The sequence below is a fragment of the Meriones unguiculatus genome, chromosome 1 (assembly GCF_030254825.1).
Source record: "Meriones unguiculatus strain TT.TT164.6M chromosome 1, Bangor_MerUng_6.1, whole genome shotgun sequence".
NCBI lineage: Eukaryota > Metazoa > Chordata > Mammalia > Rodentia > Muridae > Meriones > Meriones unguiculatus.
Genome location: NC_083349.1, coordinates 79,969,361 through 79,988,351, shown reverse-complemented (window position 1 = coordinate 79,988,351; position 18,991 = coordinate 79,969,361). Strand labels below are relative to the sequence as shown.

General features: G+C 36.6%; 2 protein-coding genes across 6 annotated transcripts in view; both read left to right on the top strand.

Annotated features, from left to right (window-relative positions):
* Pnpla8 (patatin like phospholipase domain containing 8) overlaps nucleotides 1-17,103 on the top strand; it is a 91,473-nt gene extending 74,370 nt beyond the window's left edge. For 3 of the 4 annotated variants that reach the window (XM_060392138.1, XM_060392143.1, XM_060392133.1), the window contains exons 6-10: nucleotides 2,168-2,339; nucleotides 5,228-5,285; nucleotides 9,847-10,041; nucleotides 12,913-13,108; nucleotides 16,102-17,103. In XM_060392138.1, the coding sequence (XP_060248121.1) occupies nucleotides 2,168-2,339; nucleotides 5,228-5,285; nucleotides 9,847-10,041; nucleotides 12,913-13,108; nucleotides 16,102-16,376 (896 nt within the window). In that variant the 3' untranslated portion in view covers nucleotides 16,377-17,103. The remainder of the gene's footprint in view (nucleotides 1-2,167; nucleotides 2,340-5,227; nucleotides 5,286-9,846; nucleotides 10,042-12,912; nucleotides 13,109-16,101) is intronic. The other variant, XM_021659920.2, reaches the window with a different exon arrangement.
* The window catches only part of Nrcam (neuronal cell adhesion molecule), a 509,489-nt gene that overhangs the window by 58,421 nt on the left and 432,077 nt on the right, over nucleotides 1-18,991 (top strand). The gene's annotated exons all lie outside the window — the stretch shown is intronic.

Below are 18,991 nucleotides of genomic sequence, written 5' to 3'. Positions count from 1 at the left end.
AGATGGCTAGAAGGAAGATAAGAACATTTCTTTGCAGAGGTCTCTCAGTATGTTAAAAATGTTTTTTCTTGTAGATTTCTTAGCTGTGTAGTGGTGCATGCCTGTAATTCCAGCACTAAGAAGGCAGAGGCAGTCAGATTTCTGTGAGTTCAAGGCCAGCCTGCTCTACAGAGCAAGTCTAGGACAGCCAGGGCTATACAGAGAAACCCTGTCTTGGGGATGAGGAGGAAAAGCAGTTCCAAGTTCAGTTCAGATTCACAAAATAGGAAAATGGGACCTACATCCAGATAGATGAAGAGCTGTGAAGTTCCTATAAAAAAACTTGCAGCAGCCAAGCATGGTGGCACATGTCTGTAACCTCAGTACTCTGGAGGCTTAGGCAGGAAGATCATGAGTTCTGGGCCAGCCTAGGCTCCATAGATTTCATTTAATATTTGAGAATGTATTGTGACACTTAAACTAGGAAAATAAAGTATATAGCCAAAGGTGATTTGACTCTGAACTTTTCTCAAAGAGATATTTGCTGGGATTAAAGGCCTGGTCCCAACCTCACATCTTGCTTTGGCTCATTGTTGGGTGACTACTACAGTAGAGCCCCTCAAACCAGTCATAATACTGTGGAACATGCAGGCTTCTGTGTCTGCAATATTTCTTCTCACTTCACTTTTTAACTTGTAAGTGCTTTATACTTTGTTTTCACTTTTCCATTTTGTTTATTCTTGTAGTGGTTTAACTTATGATTTTTATGAAGTTAACAAATACATACTTAGTTTAAGGGTAATGTCCTTACTAGTTTAATAAAATTAATTCATTTTAAGATATCTGTTTATCTTTTTTGTTTTGTTTTGTTTTTTGAGACAGGGTTTCTTTGTGTAACCTTGGCTGTACTGGATTCGCTTTGTAGACCAGGCTGGCCTCACACTCACAGTGGTCTGCCTGCCTCTGTTTCCTGAGTGCTGGGATTAAAGGTGTGTGCCACTACATCTGGCTATATCTGTTTATCTTTATAGGAGTTCTTTAAAAAAAAAAAAGTTACTTTTCTAGCACATGGGAGGCAGAGACAGGAGGATCTCTGTGAGTCTGAGGAGGCTAGCCTAGAATACATAGCAAACTCCAGGACTGACAGGGCTACATAGAGAGATGCCTCTCTCTAAAAAGAAAAAGGCATTTAACTTTATAAACAAGCTATTTGTTATGTTTATTAGGAATATTCTCCAAATTACAAACATTTTTATTAGTTTGAGCCATAACATTGCATTTTTACTTTATCTGTTACCTGATCTTTTACTAGAATGATAACAGTTAGAGTAAAAACATTTTGGGGCTGAAGAAATGGCTTAGGGTTTAAGAAATTGCTGTCTGAATTTCTACAGGACCAGGGTTTGGTTCACAGCCCTCTCTAGATCCAGTGCCCTTTTCTGAACTTCATGGGCATCAGGTACACATGTGTGCAGACATAACTGCATTAAGAATACTCATACATATAAATTAAAAAGTTTAAAAACTAAAAAAAAGAAAAAAACATTTAAACTACATTGTTGTTTATTTCTTTACAGGTTAAGTGGTTAAGCAGGTCTTTGCCTGTCTTGCTGACTCCTCATACCCCAAAACTCCATTTTCCTCTTTAGTTCGGAGTTAGGCAAAGTAGAACCACTAGGTGGCAGTGTGTCCCACCAATTACAACTGGTACGTGAAATCAGCTGTTTAAAAGGACATCCTAGAATATTTAATTTCTTTCATCATATTGATTCTAGGACCAAACTGAAGAAGTGCTTAATGAGTTGATGAATTGTCAGATACACTGTATTCTTTTAGTAAAATATGATTTTACTTGCCATGACATCTTATGTAATCTAATTTAGTATAGAACAACATTTTAACACTTTGATATATTTTAAAATTACTTTCATTGTCATCTTGAAGCCACTGACATCTGTCATTGTCACCTTTTGGGACATAGAAAAGCTTTTTACATGTATTATTCAAGTATAAGGGACTTATAAGCTATAGTTATTATTTATACCCATTTCACAGATGGAAAACTTAGGACTCTGAGAAGAGATTTCTCCCAAGTATAATTAGAAAGCATCAGAGGTTGGCTCAGAGCCATGTGTAGTTATAAAAGCAGTCCATCACTGATGATAAACACTAAGAATGTTCTTTCCAGGGGCCATATTAGCTTTTATGCTGGGATTGTTTCACATGCCACTGGATGAATGTGAGGAACTCTATCGAAAGTTGGGCTCAGACATATTCTCACAGAACGTCATTGTCGGGACTGTCAAAATGAGTTGGAGCCATGCGTTTTATGATAGTCAAACGTGGGAAAAGATTCTTAAGTGAGTTTCATTTTTAAAATATTTTGGTTATATATTTGTTTATGCATATTAAAGTTTGAGAACTACAGGAAATACAAATAATGATATTACCACTAATTGGAAATAACCACTATTACTGTTTTGATGAGTCATGTTCTAGTCACAGATTCTTGAGTTTGTGTATGTAAGATTTGCATGTAGAAATTATGATTGCCCTTTTTTGGTATGTTTAAGAGTGTATGTGTTCATATGTTCATCTCTATGTGTGTTCAAAATGTGTGGCCTCCATGCACATCTGTGCACATGTAAGTGGAAGCCAGAGGTAGATGTTAGCTATTGTCCTCGATCACGCACCACTTTATTATTTATCTATTGTGTATGTTATGCATAGGCATGCATATACTATGGTAAATGGGTGAAGACTAGAGGACAACTTGGTGGAGTCAGTTCTCTTGTTCCACCTTTCTATGGAATCTAGGGATTGAAGTTGAGGCTGCCAGACTTGTGAAGCAAGTGCCTTTACTCACTGAGCCATCTTTCCAGCCCTATTTGCTTTGGAGACAAGGTCTTTCACTAAACCTGGAGGTCACCAATTTGGCTAGACTGACAGGTTAGCAAGCCCCAGGAGTGCACCTGCCGCCATCTCCCCAATGATAGAATTACAGGGCCACACAACCATACCTGGCTTTTACAGTCTGGGAACTTAGACTCATGCTTGTTGGGCAGGCATTTTACAGATGGAGTCCTCTCCTTAGCCCTTGGTGATTACCTTTTTAAAAAAGATAAGGCCATTGTCCATAGGTTATATTTGTGTAGTATTGTTTCTCTTTGATGTGTATGTAAGATTTTGATGTCTCTTTGATGTCTTACAGTTATCATTCCAAAACAGCCAGTAATATTAAAATTTCTTCCCAGATGCAATAAAATCAAAACTAGAAGTGAAAAGTAGAAATTTAAATCACCCCAAACTTGCTACTGAAAGCTGTGGAACTTGTAATATATTTAGTTTTTTTCTTGATTAGATTTGTGTGTGGAGTGTTGGTGAATGTTTGTATATGGGGTGTGCATATGTGGGTTCCTATATCCACATGTGCAAGTGCAGGTAGAAGTCGGAGGTCAGTCTCCAGTGTCATTCCTCTGGCACCTTCCACCCTTTGCTTGAGACAGAATCTTCTCCTTAGGTTAGAGCTTGGCCAAGTAGTCTAGGTTGGTTGGCCCTGAAGCTCCAGGGATCTACCTGTCTCTTCCTCTTTTATATTACCATTTCTGGAATTACAAGCAAATGTCCAGCTTTCTGTGTGAGTTCTGAGGATCCAAACTCAAGTCTCAGACTTCATACAATGAGACCTCTCAGGAGCACATTGTTTTCCCCATATATTTTGTGTAGCTGAAGTTATTTTATACTTGCAAATTTGTAACCTTTTGCTTGTTTTCAGTTTTATTAAAACTAGTAGCACCTTTGAAAGACTATACTGTATTCCAATGTGGTGGTATCATATTTTCTTAATCATTTCTACTTAGAATATTTATGAACACATTCAAAATTTATATTTTCTTTCTTTTGTGATTAGGATCAGCTATGGTAAACTATTGCCAGTGTTTCAGGATGTGTCAGTCTTGTTAATTTATAGGAAATACTCATTTGCTGTTTTATTTTTTTAATAATGAAACATTAAAAAAACAATTAAAGTAACCTATAATCTCACTAAGAAAAGTAACATTTAATATTCCCTTTTAGAACATATAGCCAAACAAGTGTTTGCTTGTGTGCATGTGTGTATTCCTCTTCCCAACAATTGGGATGATAATGCGCATATCCTGCACTTCCTCTCAGCATCTGTCACAGGTCATTAATATATTTTGAAAGCATTTTTAATGGTTGCTCATTATCCCATTTTATATTATTTTTAACATATTTTCTACTAGAAAAGGACATGTAAGATGTCTTTTTTTGTAGTTTACAAATGGTCATGGACATCTCATATATTAACTTAAGTCTGCTGATATCTTTAAAAGAACATCCTAGACATAAAACTCTTATGTTAGCAATGTTATACATGCTTTAAAAGTCTTGAGAAAAAAAGAGCACGTGAATTTGGAAAGGGATCATGGTGTTGGGGAGAGGGGAGGAATTGGAGGGCAGGGAATCGGGATAGATTTGATCCAAACACATTAACGCATGTATGAAATTCTAAAAAAATAAGTCTTGAGATATATGTATGTGTACAGCTGAATTGATTTTAAAAAATAGGATTCTGGTTTGCTCATCTGCCAGCATCAATTTTTTCTTTCTACTTTACAAAGTATTTTAAAATACCAAATAAATTTTTTATTTAAGAGTTTTTTTTTTTTTAAGTGATCATGAACCTTCTTTATATTTTTATTACATTCTTTTTGTGAATTTTATGGATATGATCTTTTGCTCATTTACCTGTCAGGGCAGTGCTCATTATATTTTGACTATATTAAACGAATATTGAAAAATGTGTTCAATTGTTTTTTGCATTTATTTATTGTGTATATATATCTTTGTTTGGATATTTGTGCCATTCTGTTCTCTCTACCTCGTTGGGTTCCTGCAATTGAGTTGGGTTCCTCAGATCATGAGGCTTGTCAGCAAGCATGCTTATCTGCTGAGCCATCTGTCTAATGAGGCCAGAATACTTTTTTTTAAAGAACATGCTTTATTTATTCCTATTTTCTCTTTAATGTAATTTTTAAAAGAGGGAATATGTCCTAGTTTGCTTTCTATTGCTGTGATAAAGCACAGTGAACAAAAGCATCTTAGGAAGGAAAGGGTTGATTTGGCCGACACATCCCAATCACAAAGCTACAGGCAAGTGTATAGTCCTTGATTGTTAAGAGATAAAGTAGTTTTAATATAACTCATGTATTCTTGTTTAATAAAGGGATAGAATGGGATCAACACTAATGATTGAAACAGCACGAGATCCAGCATGTCCCAAGGTGAGTCTGAGGTCTTAGGTAGAGCATCGCAGAGTCTGAAGAAAACATAGATTGTGTTATAATAAAAAGCATTCTTGGGAATTTCTTGTAATAGATGTTAGTGATTCCTTATCTATTAGGTTATTCTATTAAAATACAGGATGTAATCATTAGATTGTTTCTGAATGTAGTAAAAGTACAATAAAAGATTAAAAAAATGAATTGGGACTGAAAATATGGAATATTTTAGCATAATTATTTTAACAAAATCTAGTGTTTTAAGGAAAATTATTTTCTACCTTAGATTCTTAAACAGTTTTATGTAATACCTAAAATTAACAGGATTATATTAATGCACAAATAGAATCCCAGTTTTTAAACCTTGAGTTATTTAAGTATGTCTCTATGTAGTTCTGCATTCATTTGTTTGAAACCCCACTATCTGAAATTGCTTTAGCTTGGTTTTAACACTAGTTGTTTGAGGATTATAATTGATGTGCCTGGGAATCCCACATGGCCTGTTTTTATTCTTGAATGGTACTGTAAGGTTGCAAAAATCAAGATGCCACTCTGTCTTCTGCTCTTTAACTTCATCACTGTCATACCTTCATTTTTGTGAATGCTTGTGCCTTTGTGGTACCACTGAATTTTTTGCAGAATAATGCTGTGGCTCTACTAAAATCACAGCTTTCAAAGCGTATGGGAACAGCATATGGGCTGTACTGTTGTACATGTTGTAAACGTACTGTATTTGTTAATCTTTACTGGTTTTTATTAATGATTACATCATATTAGTTAGTACATTAGAGTAGTAAAGTAAGCTAGACTCATGGAATTACAGGGTTATGAATTATTTCACATATTTCAGTAATCACAATAAGTAAATAATCTCACAAATAAAATAGTTTCCTGAAATGGATGATGTGGATCACACTAGCAGTTCTCTGAAAGCGTACATTTCAAAGACTGCAAGGAAGGCCACTTTGTGAGGACTCATTGTAAAGGCTAGTAAGTAGGAGCATTCCTGGCAAAAGGACAAAGAGAGTGGTCTATGCAGTGCTCTGAGAGAATTCCAGGAACTGCAAGCTTTCCTGAAGACTAGGGCCCAAGGATCTGAGGGCAGCATGTGGGATGAGTGGAACAGTAGGCAGATTAGATCACACACTGTCCTTGAAGGCCATGACAAAGATATGACTTCATTCCTTGGGAGAGGACCCTCGGATGTGCTCTAAGTACCCCTCTTGTTTGCTCTTCTGGATCACCAGGCCTCTGTTTTTGTGTGACTGCTTGCTTCCAAAATATGGAGATGGTCCACTTTGGGTAAAGGAGTAGATGTGAATATATGGGAAAATGAGCCAGGCACAAAGGTTCTTTGCAGAGCAGGCAGCTGCTGATAAGATTCTTATCCTCTTTCCTTTGTATCCCAGTTATAGAAAGACCCTCTGGATTTTAGTGGATGTCCAGGTGCTATCCGTAGACTCCTCAAGTCATGAATTACTTACAAAAATTTAGGATAGGACTTTTGTTTATTAAATGACAAAGCAAACAGAACCTTGGCAGGGTTTAGCACAGGACAGAAAAACTTAGGCCTGTGATTTGAAAGCTTTGGGAATTTGTGCAGGGCTATGCTGTGGCTTCACTAAATTCATAGTGTTTTCTTCATTTTTCGTTTATTGAAAATAGAGGCTTTTCTCATACAATATATCCCGATTACAATTTTTCCTCCCTCTATTCCCATTTACTCCCTACCTCCCCTCCCCTTCGGAACCACTTCCTTTCTGTCTCTCATTAGAAAAAAAAAACAACAAAAAACAAAAACAAACAAACAAAAAACAAAACAGGCTTCTAAGAGATAACAACCAGACATGACAAAATAAAATATAAGAAGATAAACTCCATCACAAGGCACCCCAACAGAAAGTACCCCAAGAGAATCAAAGACACAAGAATCAAAGGACCACTCACTCACACATTGAGGAGTCTCATAGAAATGCTAAACTGAAAGTTATAATGTATATAGAGGACCTGGTGCAGGTCTTTGCAGGCCCTGTGCTTGCTGTGAGTTTACATGAGCCTTGCTTAGTTGACTCAAAGAGTCTCGTTCTTCTATTGTTCTCTATCCCTTCTGGCCCTTACATTTTTTTTTTCCCACCTCTGTTTATTGCTCTAGTTGGTGATGAGATCTGGGAGAATGAAGCCAATAAATGGTGCAGACTAAGTTTCATAGCCAGCTTTGTTCAGAGCATCAGACAGTTTATACCCTGAGGGTTAAAGAAAGATCATCTGAGTAAAGTTCTCATGGGCTCAAGCTGTATATAATCACAAGGTGGCAAAAACATGTTTTTCTGTACACACATTAAACAAGTAATAGCCAGTTATAATGAATAAACTGAAGTAAACTACCACAGACATGACACCTGGGAGGCCATGATACCTGTGAGGGGCTACATTCCAAGAACAATCCATGTTATGGAGGAATAGAGGTTACAAGACTTTTGTTTACTTGATGTTTTCTCACAAGGTCTCAGAACCCACATTCAGCTTCATTCAGGTGATCTTCCTCCAACATTCTTCCTCTTCTGAGAGGTTCCCTGAGCTCTAAGGTGAGGGATTTGATGGAGATATTACATTTAGAGCTGTGTGTTCCAAGGATTCTTCATATAATTTCTGCCTATGGGTCTCTGCATCTGTTCATGTCTATTCCAGGAGGAGACTTCTCTGATTATGACTGAATAAGGTAATAATCTATGAGTATAACAGAATATCATTAGGACTCATTTTTTTCTTTTAGACCAGAAAGGCTTGTTTGGTTTTACCCTAAGTCTTTGGGCTATTTAGTCTCTGGTTCCTGGTCACGCAAGCAGTGTTGGATATGGATTGTCTTGTAGAGTAGGCCTTAAGTCAAATCAGATATTGTTTGGTTGTTCCCACAAGTTCTGTGCCACCACTGCCCTTGCGTATCTTGCAGGGAGGATGTTTCTTTTGGGAGCCTGTAGAGTACTTTCCTGCACCAAAGATAAACGTGGGGTGAAAGCTGCATGTAGGCACCAGCTTGACTGCTCCATGTTCAGTGAGTTGTGCAGGTGTTGTCCTCTGCTGTGTCCACTGTCAGTTTGTGGAGAGCAGCCCAGCCCACTGTCTAAGAAACAGCCTTGGTTTGTTTGGTGATTTCCATGGGACCCCCTTGGCCAGCAACTCAATTGAATTCAACCCATTCTTTGTACTGTAAGCCATTTGGGACTCCCTTATTATGAGGAGACTTCTTAGGATTGCCTTCATAGATTTTGGAAAGTTTCTACTGTACTGGGTTTCCATATCATTCCTTAACTATGCCTCAATTCCATCTGTTTTTCCTTCCATTTCCTCCATCAGCTCTGTCTCCCCTCCCCATTCCATTTAATCCTCCCATTCCAACTCCCACCTGCACCGGTAAAATTGGTTCTATTTCCCCTACTAGAAAGACCCATTCATCCCCCTTTGTCCCTTCCCTTATACCTAATCTTTTTGGGACTACGGATTGTGGGTTGGTTATCATTTATTAATGACATTCACATATAAGTGAATACATACTATATTTATCTTTTTGAGTCTGGGTTACCTTTCCATCCATTTGTCTGCAAATTTTATGATGTCATTTTTTTAACAACTGAGTAATAATATTCCTTTGTGTAAATGTACCACATCTCGTTTATTCATTCTTCTGTGGAGGGATATTAGGTTGTTTCTAATTTCTGGCTGTTAGGAATAGAGCATCAGTGAACATGGTTGAGCAAGTGTCCTTGTGGTAGGATGAAGCATCCTTTGGTATATGCCCAACAGTGGTGTAGCTGGATCTTGAGACAGATCAAATCACAAACTGCCATAGTGATTTTTTATAGTGGCTATGCTAGTTTGCACTCCTACCAGCAATGGAGTAGTGTTCCTCTTAATCTATATCCTTGCAAGCGTAAATTGTCACTTGTGTTATTTATCTTAATCATTCTGACAAGTATAAGATGGAATCTCAAAGTAGTTTTGTAAAATCATTTTCAGAACACATAAAAATTTTCTGTAAATGACATTGAAATACTACATTTGTTGATCTCTTAAGTATTTATTAATTATTGACACTATTGTATAAATTATTACTTTAGAAACATGTGCCTTTCTGAGTCTTTTTTAAAAATTGTGTATTCATAGTATCTTTTATTATTGTTTTCATCTAATATATCTCAGTTGTCTCACAACTTATACCTTTTTAACCTCTTTTCTCTCATAACAAACATGTAGTTTTCTCTTAGTATTTTGTGTTACACATTGATGTTGTTGGTCATATATATATATACACATATATATGTACATATAAATAGTATTTAGCTAGTTCACATCTGTAACTGTAGCACTCAGGAGGTTTAGGCAGGAGAATTGCACAAGTTTGAGGCCAACGTAGGTTATATGGTGAGTTTTAAGCCAAACAGGGCTACAGAATGAGGGTCCTTGCCTTAGAAAATAATAATAATAAATGATAATAAATAGCATTTTGTTTCTAAAAATTCTGGATTTTGTGGCTAATAGTCACATTGTTTACTTTTTAACTCTGTAGGTAGCTGCTGTAAGTACCATAGTAAACAGAGGACTAACACCTAAAGCTTTTGTGTTCAGAAACTACGGTCATTTTCCTGGCATCAATTCTCACTATTTAGGAGGCTGTCAGTATAAAATGTGGCAGGCCATTAGAGCCTCATCAGCTGCTCCAGGCTATTTTGCGGAATATGCACTGGGAAATGATCTTCATCAAGTAAGTAGACTTGTGTGGCTGTCAACACTCAAGCAAGGAAGGTTATGTGGAAGGGTTTGGAGGGAGGAAAGGGAAGGAGGAAATGAACTTCACAAAGATCAACAAAGGGAATTTCTTCGTGTTTTCACCTAAGTCAAAAGCTCTGTAATTCAAGAAACTTAGTTTTTTTTGTTTTTTTTTTTTTTTTAATTTATATATTTTCTAATGAGAGTATGGCTTAGGAAAACTTAAGACCTGGAGGGGACAGGAGCTCTATGAGGGGAGCAACAGAACCAAAAAATCTGGGTCCAGGGGTCTTTGCGGAGTTTATTACTCCAGCCAAGGATCATTCATGGAGATAACCTAGAACCCCTGAACAGATGTAGCCCCTGGCAGTTCTTTTTTTTTTTTTTTTGTCTTTCTTTCTTTCTTTCTTTCTTTCTTTTTTTTTATTATTAGTTACATTTTATTAACTCTGTATCCCAGCTGTATCCTGATACCTCATTCCCTCCCAATCCCACCCTCCCTCCCTCTTTCTTTTTATTTATTATTTATTATAATTTATTCACTTTGATTCCCGGCTACAACCCCCTCCCTCATTTCCTCCCAGTCTCACCCTCCCTCCTTCTTCCACTCCCCTAGTCTGCTGATTGGGGAGGTCCTCCTCCCCTACTATCTGACCCTAGCCTGTCAGGTCTCATCAGGGCTGGCTGTGTTGTCTTCCTCTGGTCTGGCAAGGCTGCACCCCAGGGGGGAAGTAATCAAAGAGCCAGCCACTGAGTTCATGTCAGAGACAGTCCCTGCTCCCCTTTACATTGAGACTGAGCTGCCTATGGGCTGCATCTGAGCAGGGGATCTAAAATACATATTTTTATAAGGCTAGAATTTTATGTGACTTCCCATTTAAAATTAGTCTTCGTTGAAATAATCATGAATTCTTCTCTAATCATTGATGTATATCTGTACCCTTTATGATAATCAGTTATGAGGGAAAAAAAGGTGTCATATTACTGGCAAGAACCACAGAGAGTATTCAAAGCCCATGCACAGATCTTCTGTATAATTTATTTGTTGTCTATTTAAACTTGAAAACTTCTTCATAGAGAATTTTAGTTTACATATGTCACAGTTACAAAATAGTTCAAACTTTTTTTTTTGTATACCTGCCTTTTAGTGTGAGTACATGTTATAGTATTATCTGAGGAAGTTAGGTCAGTTGTGTGTGCACATGCATGCCTACACATGCAGCTAAAGGATAGTTCTTTATGGACAGGCTATGCATGTATATATAGTACGTATGAGCAATCTGTATGCATACCGGAGGTTGACATCAAGTGTCTTTGCTCTCTACCTTGTTTGTTGAGACAAAGTCTCTCACTGAACCCAAAGCTTACCAATTGACTGAACTGGCTGGTCAGTAGGCTCCAGGGATCTGCTTTACTAGGTGCTTGGTATCTGAACTCAGGTCCTCTTACTTGAATAGCAGGCGCTTTACCCACTAAATTGTCTCCACAGCCCCAAGGATACTCTTCTCAACAGATTGCTTTGAAATAGATGACTGTTGTTGCCCCCACCTCTCTCTTTCTCTCCCACAGACACACATCAAAACCTTGACATAAGCCTCACAACTTATTTCAAGAATATTTAGTAGATTGTAATTTTGACATAAACCTCGCAGGTTATACCAACATTATTCAGTGGATTGTAGTTTTAAATGTAAAAGGTTTAAAAGAAGGAGAAGAATGTTGTGATCTACGTAGACTTCTAACAGTTAGATAAAAAGAGTTACTGTCCTTACACAAAACACAGGTATACTGGGCTTCATCAAAATTAGAATCTTTTGCTTTGCAGAGGTAGTCTCAGAAACTCAAAAGACACATAGGAAGAAAGTAGAGATCATTGAAATATGATACATCTACAAAGTGATATATGCAGAATCTATGTGGAAGCCATATGAGAAAAAGCCTAAGTAGTTACCTAAAATATCTTCAGTCTGATGTGTGTCCATAGATTTTAAGCTCAATATACAATAAGGTATAAGATACATTTAAATATTGTGTGATTCATTCTATTATAGTTTGGCCATAATTTTAGCTTTTTATAGTACTCTGTCATCTTACACCACTTTTGAATTCTTCAAAATTATGTTGATACTGCCAAATACTTACAGTTATTCTCAACCTTCCTAATGCTGTGACCCTTTAATACATTTCCTCATGTTGTGGTGACCCCCAACCTTAAAATTATATTTTGTTACTCTATAACTGTAATTTTGTTACTGTTATGAATCATAATGTAAATACCCGTTTTCCAGTGGTCTTAGGTGACCCTTGTGAAAATGTCACTTCACTCCCAGAGGGGTCGTGACCCAGAAGTTGAGAACCACTGACTTAGAAATTCAAACTTTCTCCTACTTTTTTTAATAGATGTACTGTAGATGATACCTTACAGTTACTTTTTTAGATTTCAATTAATTTGATTATATTGAATTTGTGAGAAATTGTTTTCTTTTTAACTATCCTGGTGTCTTTGAAAACTGTTTGGTTCAGGGACCAGCAAGATGACTCAGTGGTTAGATGTATTTGCTACTAAGTCTAATGACCTTGGTTCAATCTCCAGGACCCATGTGACAGTTTTCTTCTGACCTTCATGTCGGTGTACACAGAATTAATAAATAAATAAATATGAAAATGTTTTAGTTTTTTCAGCTCATGTTAGTTTTTTTGAGCAGCATACAAAAAGCAATCCAAAAAGTTAAGAAACTTACTCTTTGAGATGGTGGGTTTGCAGTTGTAGCATATGGGGTCTCTTGTTATACATTACTCACTACACTGATAATTTTTCCCTGTCATAAGTACTGAACTGACTGCTCTTATGGCTTGTGTTTTACAGGACGGTGGTTTGCTTCTGAATAACCCTTCAGCCCTGGCCATGCATGAGTGTAAATGTATCTGGCCAGATGCCCCATTAGAGTGCATAGTATCCCTGGGCACAGGACGGTATGAGAGTGATGTGAGGAATAACACAACATACACAAGCCTGAAGACCAAGCTCTCTAATGTTATCAACAGTGCTACAGATACAGAGGGTTAGTCTTTGTATGCTACCTTCAGCACACAATTTACAGTATTCTCTCATTTTGGTAAACTGTGATCCCTGCTAGGAAAGAGTGGTTTAGGTCTGTATTGTGGGCTTAGGAAGCACATGGGAGCACCTCACCCTTCAGTGATCTTAAAAGAGACCACTTTCCTGAAAGTTACTGCTATTTTTGCTTGTTTAGAGTTAGAGAAGTTTGTAAAGCTGACCTGTAATAAAAGCTCAGGTGGAGATTTGCCAGTTAAGAAAAGGAAAAGCAGCAAGAGTTTAAATGTTCATAGAATAACCATGAGACAGTTAGAGAACTTCGAGAATTAGATTCTGACAAATGTTGAAGTCTCCTGGCATTAGAATACATTCTTGTTTCTACTTTTGGTGCCTTTCTAGTACAGTCTTCTTAAAAAGACAATGTGGTCCATTTAAAGTCTATTTAAAATATCAGTGTCTTTCCTCTTAAAGCCCTCTAGGCCTTCTATCTATGGAATAAAATCCAAAGCCTTCTTCCACTAAAACTTAATAGACCTTATAAAATTGAACTTCTGAATGTGCCTCTTCCCCCAAGTGTATATATACAGCCTGTTGTACATATTTTCTAAGAATTCATGGGCCTCATGGCCTCTGCGATTGCTGTACTCTCCCGATAAGTCCTTCTGCTCAGATACATGTATGGCCTTTGCTTCGTCCAGACTGTGTTTTCTGGAGACCTTTCCAGACCACCTCCCCAAGTTCCTCACCATCTTACTGCAGCCACTTACCCAACTGCTTTTCTTCTTCTCTCCGTCTCAATGCCCTTGTCTTCGACTATGTATGTGTGTGTGTGTGTGTATATATATATATGTATATATTGCACCTCTCTCTGTGCCATTAAAATATAAGACAAAGGTGGAGGTATAGCTCAGGGTTAGAGTCACTGCCTGGCATGTGTTGTGGCCCTTAGATTCATCCTTCTGCCTTAAAATTCAAAATTGTTTATGTGCTGTTTCCATTTTATTGTTGATTCCAGATCATAACACATATTGAGCCTTTGGCGAGTGTTTGTTGAATTTTGAGATTTGAACCTTCATTTTATTTAGGTCTCTTTATCTTACTGCTTTCCTTTTAGATCCTAAAATGGGTTATTGATTTCTTAAAATAGCATTAAAGCTGCATGTTTAAGCCGTTCTCTCTCTGTCAGCATGTTTTTAGTTAATAATTTTGTGCATTTCTTCAGCTCTCAGCTAAGGACTTTTATATTTTAAAAGGTAACCCTCAAAAACATGATAAACTGGACTTTTTTTAACTTTTATTAATTACACTTTATTCATTTTGTATCCCCCCATGAGCCCCTCCCTCCTCCCCTCCCGGTCCCACCCCCCCCCTACTGCATGCATGCCCCTCCCCACTGGACTTTTTAATCTGAAAAGTTTTTGCCAAATTAGTTTTGCTAAATTAATGATATCCTTTTCACTTTGTTAAGTTAAAACTGACAAAAACTGTATATGTAAGCTGTGCAACTTGTTCTTTAAATTTAAGTAAATTCTGTGTAATGATTGACACACACAAACAGAAATTCCATTTCCAGATGTGATTAACTATGGTTACCATACTGTGTATTTAAACACTAGTATTTATTCAGCTGTAGTAACTGAACGTTTATACCTTTGGCCAATATCTTCCCCATCCCCAGATTCCAGGACAGCTAGCATTCTATACCTTCTTTTCTGTAAACTTGACTGGTTTAGATTCTACATACAAATATCATACATTATTTGTCTTCATATATCTAGCTTGTTTCAATAAGTACATTATTTTACAAACTCATTCATTATGTTGCAAATGACAGGAATTTTTCCCGCCTTAAGGCTAATATCCTATCACACATAAAATACATATTGGGATGCGTATCTTGACTGTTGTGAATAGTAAACATAGTATGACAAATATCTCTTCAAGATTCTGATGTCATTTTCCTCTGATATGTACCCAGAGTGGGAATTCTGGCTCATATGGTAGTTATGTAAGTCTGTGAAGCACCTCTTTTCTTCTTTTGCCTCATAGTGGTTTTACCAGTTTGCTCTGTTCCTTTTTTCTATATCCTCAGCCACGCTTCTTTATCTCTTATTTTAATAAGAGCCAACATTATAGTGTGAGTGTGTATTTTTAATTTGCATTTGTGATAATGCAATACTATTTTCTTATGATAGGCTATCTGCTCATAGTCTTTAATAAACCACACTGCCTAAGTCTATACTTCAGTCAGTGCTGAGCTCTTTTGGAATTTTTGGAAGGTGTAAAATGTTATTCCTGTACTTATACTGTAGTTAATGACACAATATAGAGGTTTAATTGTGATAGTTAACTTTGAAAACAGACAAAAGAATTACATTGAAACATATATAATAATTTATGATAAATTGTTATTGAAATACAAATATGTAGCAATTTTTTTTTGGCCCACTCTAGACAATTACTGATTAAATGGTGAATATGTATGTGGCTGATTATGAGGAGGACAAGACAACTAACATGATTCTGTTTGTCTGACATTCTTTAAAAAGGAGGGGTTATGGGATACTCACTGTGGAAGTCTCAGAAACCTTTGGAGGTCATGGGAATGTTCATGATTTGTAAAACAGATGTTTATTCATTACCAAACTTTGTCAAATTACAGGATTAAAACTGGTAAATTTAATAATGATGATTCCCCAAAAAATGAAAAGCAAAAGAAAAGTAAGGCATTTCAACAAGAAAATAGCATAGTCAAGCAAGATTCCTAATTGAGCAAAATATATGATGTATTTGGAAAGTAAATTGTAGTTTATAAACTTGTTCTTATTGTAGATTCCTTGAACTTACCTGTGAGTTGGGGCTGGTAAAATAAGCATGTGTTCATAATGTGCCTAAAATGAAGATAATTTTAAATGGAGAAAAAAAATTAATGGATATTCCTAAAATAACTTATGACTTCTTTTCTTATCCACCCTTTTTTCATTTTTGTTTTAACAGAAGTCCATATAATGCTTGATGGTCTGTTGCCTCCTGACACATATTTTAGATTCAATCCTGTCATGTGTGAAAACATACCCCTAGATGAAAGTCGAAATGAAAAGCTGGACCAGCTGCAGCTAGAAGGGATGAAGTATATAGAAAGAAATGAACAAAAGATGAAAAAAGTTGCAAAAATATTAAGTCAAGAGAAAACAACTCTTCAGAAGATCAATGATTGGATAAAATTAAAAAGCGACATGTATGAAGGCCTTCCATTCTTTTCAAAATTGTGAATAGGGTACACATGTGTATTAGTAAATGAAGACCATCAAAAAGTCCACCAAATTTAATGAGGAACTATGTGATTCAACATGAGCCTTCTGTGAGATGCTTAGTGAATTTGGGGATACCCTGAAACATGTAATGCCTTGATCAGCTTGCACCCCACAGAAGATATGTTATAGAAGTTATATGAGAATTAGGCATGTAAGGTGTTCGTAACCTTTAGGCATTTTATTACTGTGCTAGTTGGTTTTAGTATCTATTGGGCTTAAATTGTTTGAAGTTTGAAAATTTACTAATATATGTGCCAAACAAAAAAATGGAAAGTGTTATACTTTATGCTTTGCTTTTAGTCATTTCAATCATGTGGAATTTGTGTGACTGTTGATTTTCTTTCATGTCAAAAAGGTGATTTCTCTTTACATTTATAGTATTTAGCATTTCACTAGGTGCAACTACAATTCATGTGTTAACCTTTTGCTATAGTATCATTTAAAGAGATGTAGAAAATGGGATTTTCTTTATTAAAGTACATTTATGTTTGAAATATAGAAGAACTGGACACAGTTTTCTATTCAAAATGATTGATGAATTTCCAGTGAGCTAACTTTCCTCTTGAAATTTCAAGATAATGTTCATTTTTGTAGATCAAGTGCTATCTTATCATTTACTGTTACAAAATCAGTTGTTCGATTTTACTGAGAAAATATTATCAACAAAAATAAACTATTGAAGTAATCAGTTGTGCAAGGCTAATACCATTTTAAAGTTTTTTATTGCTCATAATGATTGCCCAGTTTCTAGTAACATTTACAAAGAAATGTCAGTCTAATTAGACATATTTCAGTAATTCCTTTTATAGAAGTCAAAAATATGGTGCTGTAGATCAAATATATTAATCTTTGCTGTATATTTTCCTTGTATATCTTTACATTGTGTTGAGATTTCCTGTGAAAAATGAAACTAAGGTGTGCTCTTGACTTATACCTGTGTTGTCGGTGTTGGCAGTGCTGGTTCACGCAAGTGAAATGGGGGCGAGCTGTGCAGTGACTGAGTGATGCTAGCCTGCGTCTGCTGCATAGTCAGCCTCTGTCCAGGACTAAGGATGCTGGACAGTTTGTGAGAGTCATCTCTTTGACTTGTAAAAGGAGGAAAGCTAATTGTCAAATTTTGTGACTTCTCATTTATTTTTTAAGAGCAAGATAAATAAGCTTCCAGTTATTTTAAAAGATAATTTAACTAGGTCCTTTTTAGACCATAAGTACAAATAAACTCTTTTGCAACTAGACTTACTTAATATTGAAAGAAAAATAGAAGCTTATGGAGATCTGTATATTCTGGAGTGCAGCTGTGTGTACCTTATGAGATTCTCTTGTCTGGAGTAGCTCATGTTTGCAGCCTAAGTTCATTTGGCCACAGTTTCTTCAACCACATATCTTGGGTGCCACATACGATCTTTCATCCTCTCAAAGTATAGCCATTTGTTGGTATGAAAGTCTTTGCTTGATCTTTGTCTCCATTGGTATTTGATACTGATTACCCAAAGTAATTCCCTGGGATAACCTTCATTTTGAAATGAAGGCAGTGCTCTCTGTGCCCAAAAGCAATTCTAATGCAGTCTGTAAAAGAGAGAGAGTTCTACATTGATTAAAAAAATTTCAAAGAAGCAGTAAATTCTTTGTATTAAGAATAAGTTATTATTAGTTATAAGAATAAGCATTCTTAAGCATTGCAACTCAGAGTTGTCACTAGAGGCTGAAGGGGTGGGGCACCTAGGTTATAATTAACACTATGTACTTGACTCCTCCCATACCCTTTGATCCATAAGAATTTTTTGAGTGGAAAAAGAAGTCACAAAAAGCATGAATGCATTCTGAGAGGATACGGGACTCATCCACCTTTTGTAACAGCTTGTAATTGTTAAAGTAGCTAGGACTCCTAAACTTTGAGGCCCCAAATTTGGGCTAAGTCCCTGTGCACTAGAAATAGTTCTAATTTGCAGGGCCTGGTGGTGCACCCCTATAATCAAAGCACTAGAAAAGCTGCAACAGTATGATCAAGAGCTCAATGCTAGCCTGGGATCCACAACTACTCTGAGTTAAGCTGGTTTACATAGTGAATTCTAGATCAGCCTGGACTATATAGACTAAAAATACCTCAAAAAGGAAATGTGGTGGCCTGTAGTATGATTCAGCTTGGTGCCAAGCCTTTTGGTCCCTGGGACCCACATGCTGAAAGGAGAGTACCAACTCCCATCAGTTGTCTCCTGGCCTCCACATTTGTGTTAAGACAAGCCACACACAAGTCCAAGTGAAAAGGGTTTTTTTTTTTTGTTGTTGTTGTTTTGTTTTTTTAATTTAGGAGAGGAAAAGAAAGGGGAGAGAAGGCATGAGGAAGGAAGGAGAGTATTCTATAGGAAATACCCTGCAAGCATCAGTTGGCAGTAGTTTGACTAAGAGCATACCAAATATGTGCATGCTTAGAGAGTACCAGGAAAGGGGCTAAGTAGGCTTACATGTGAAGAAGTCTGAGATTAGTATTCTTAGAAAAAGCTGTTCAGGGTACCAGGGCTCAGAAAGGTAGAACTAGGACCACTGCACACTTTCAGCAAAGCAGTGTCTTCTTA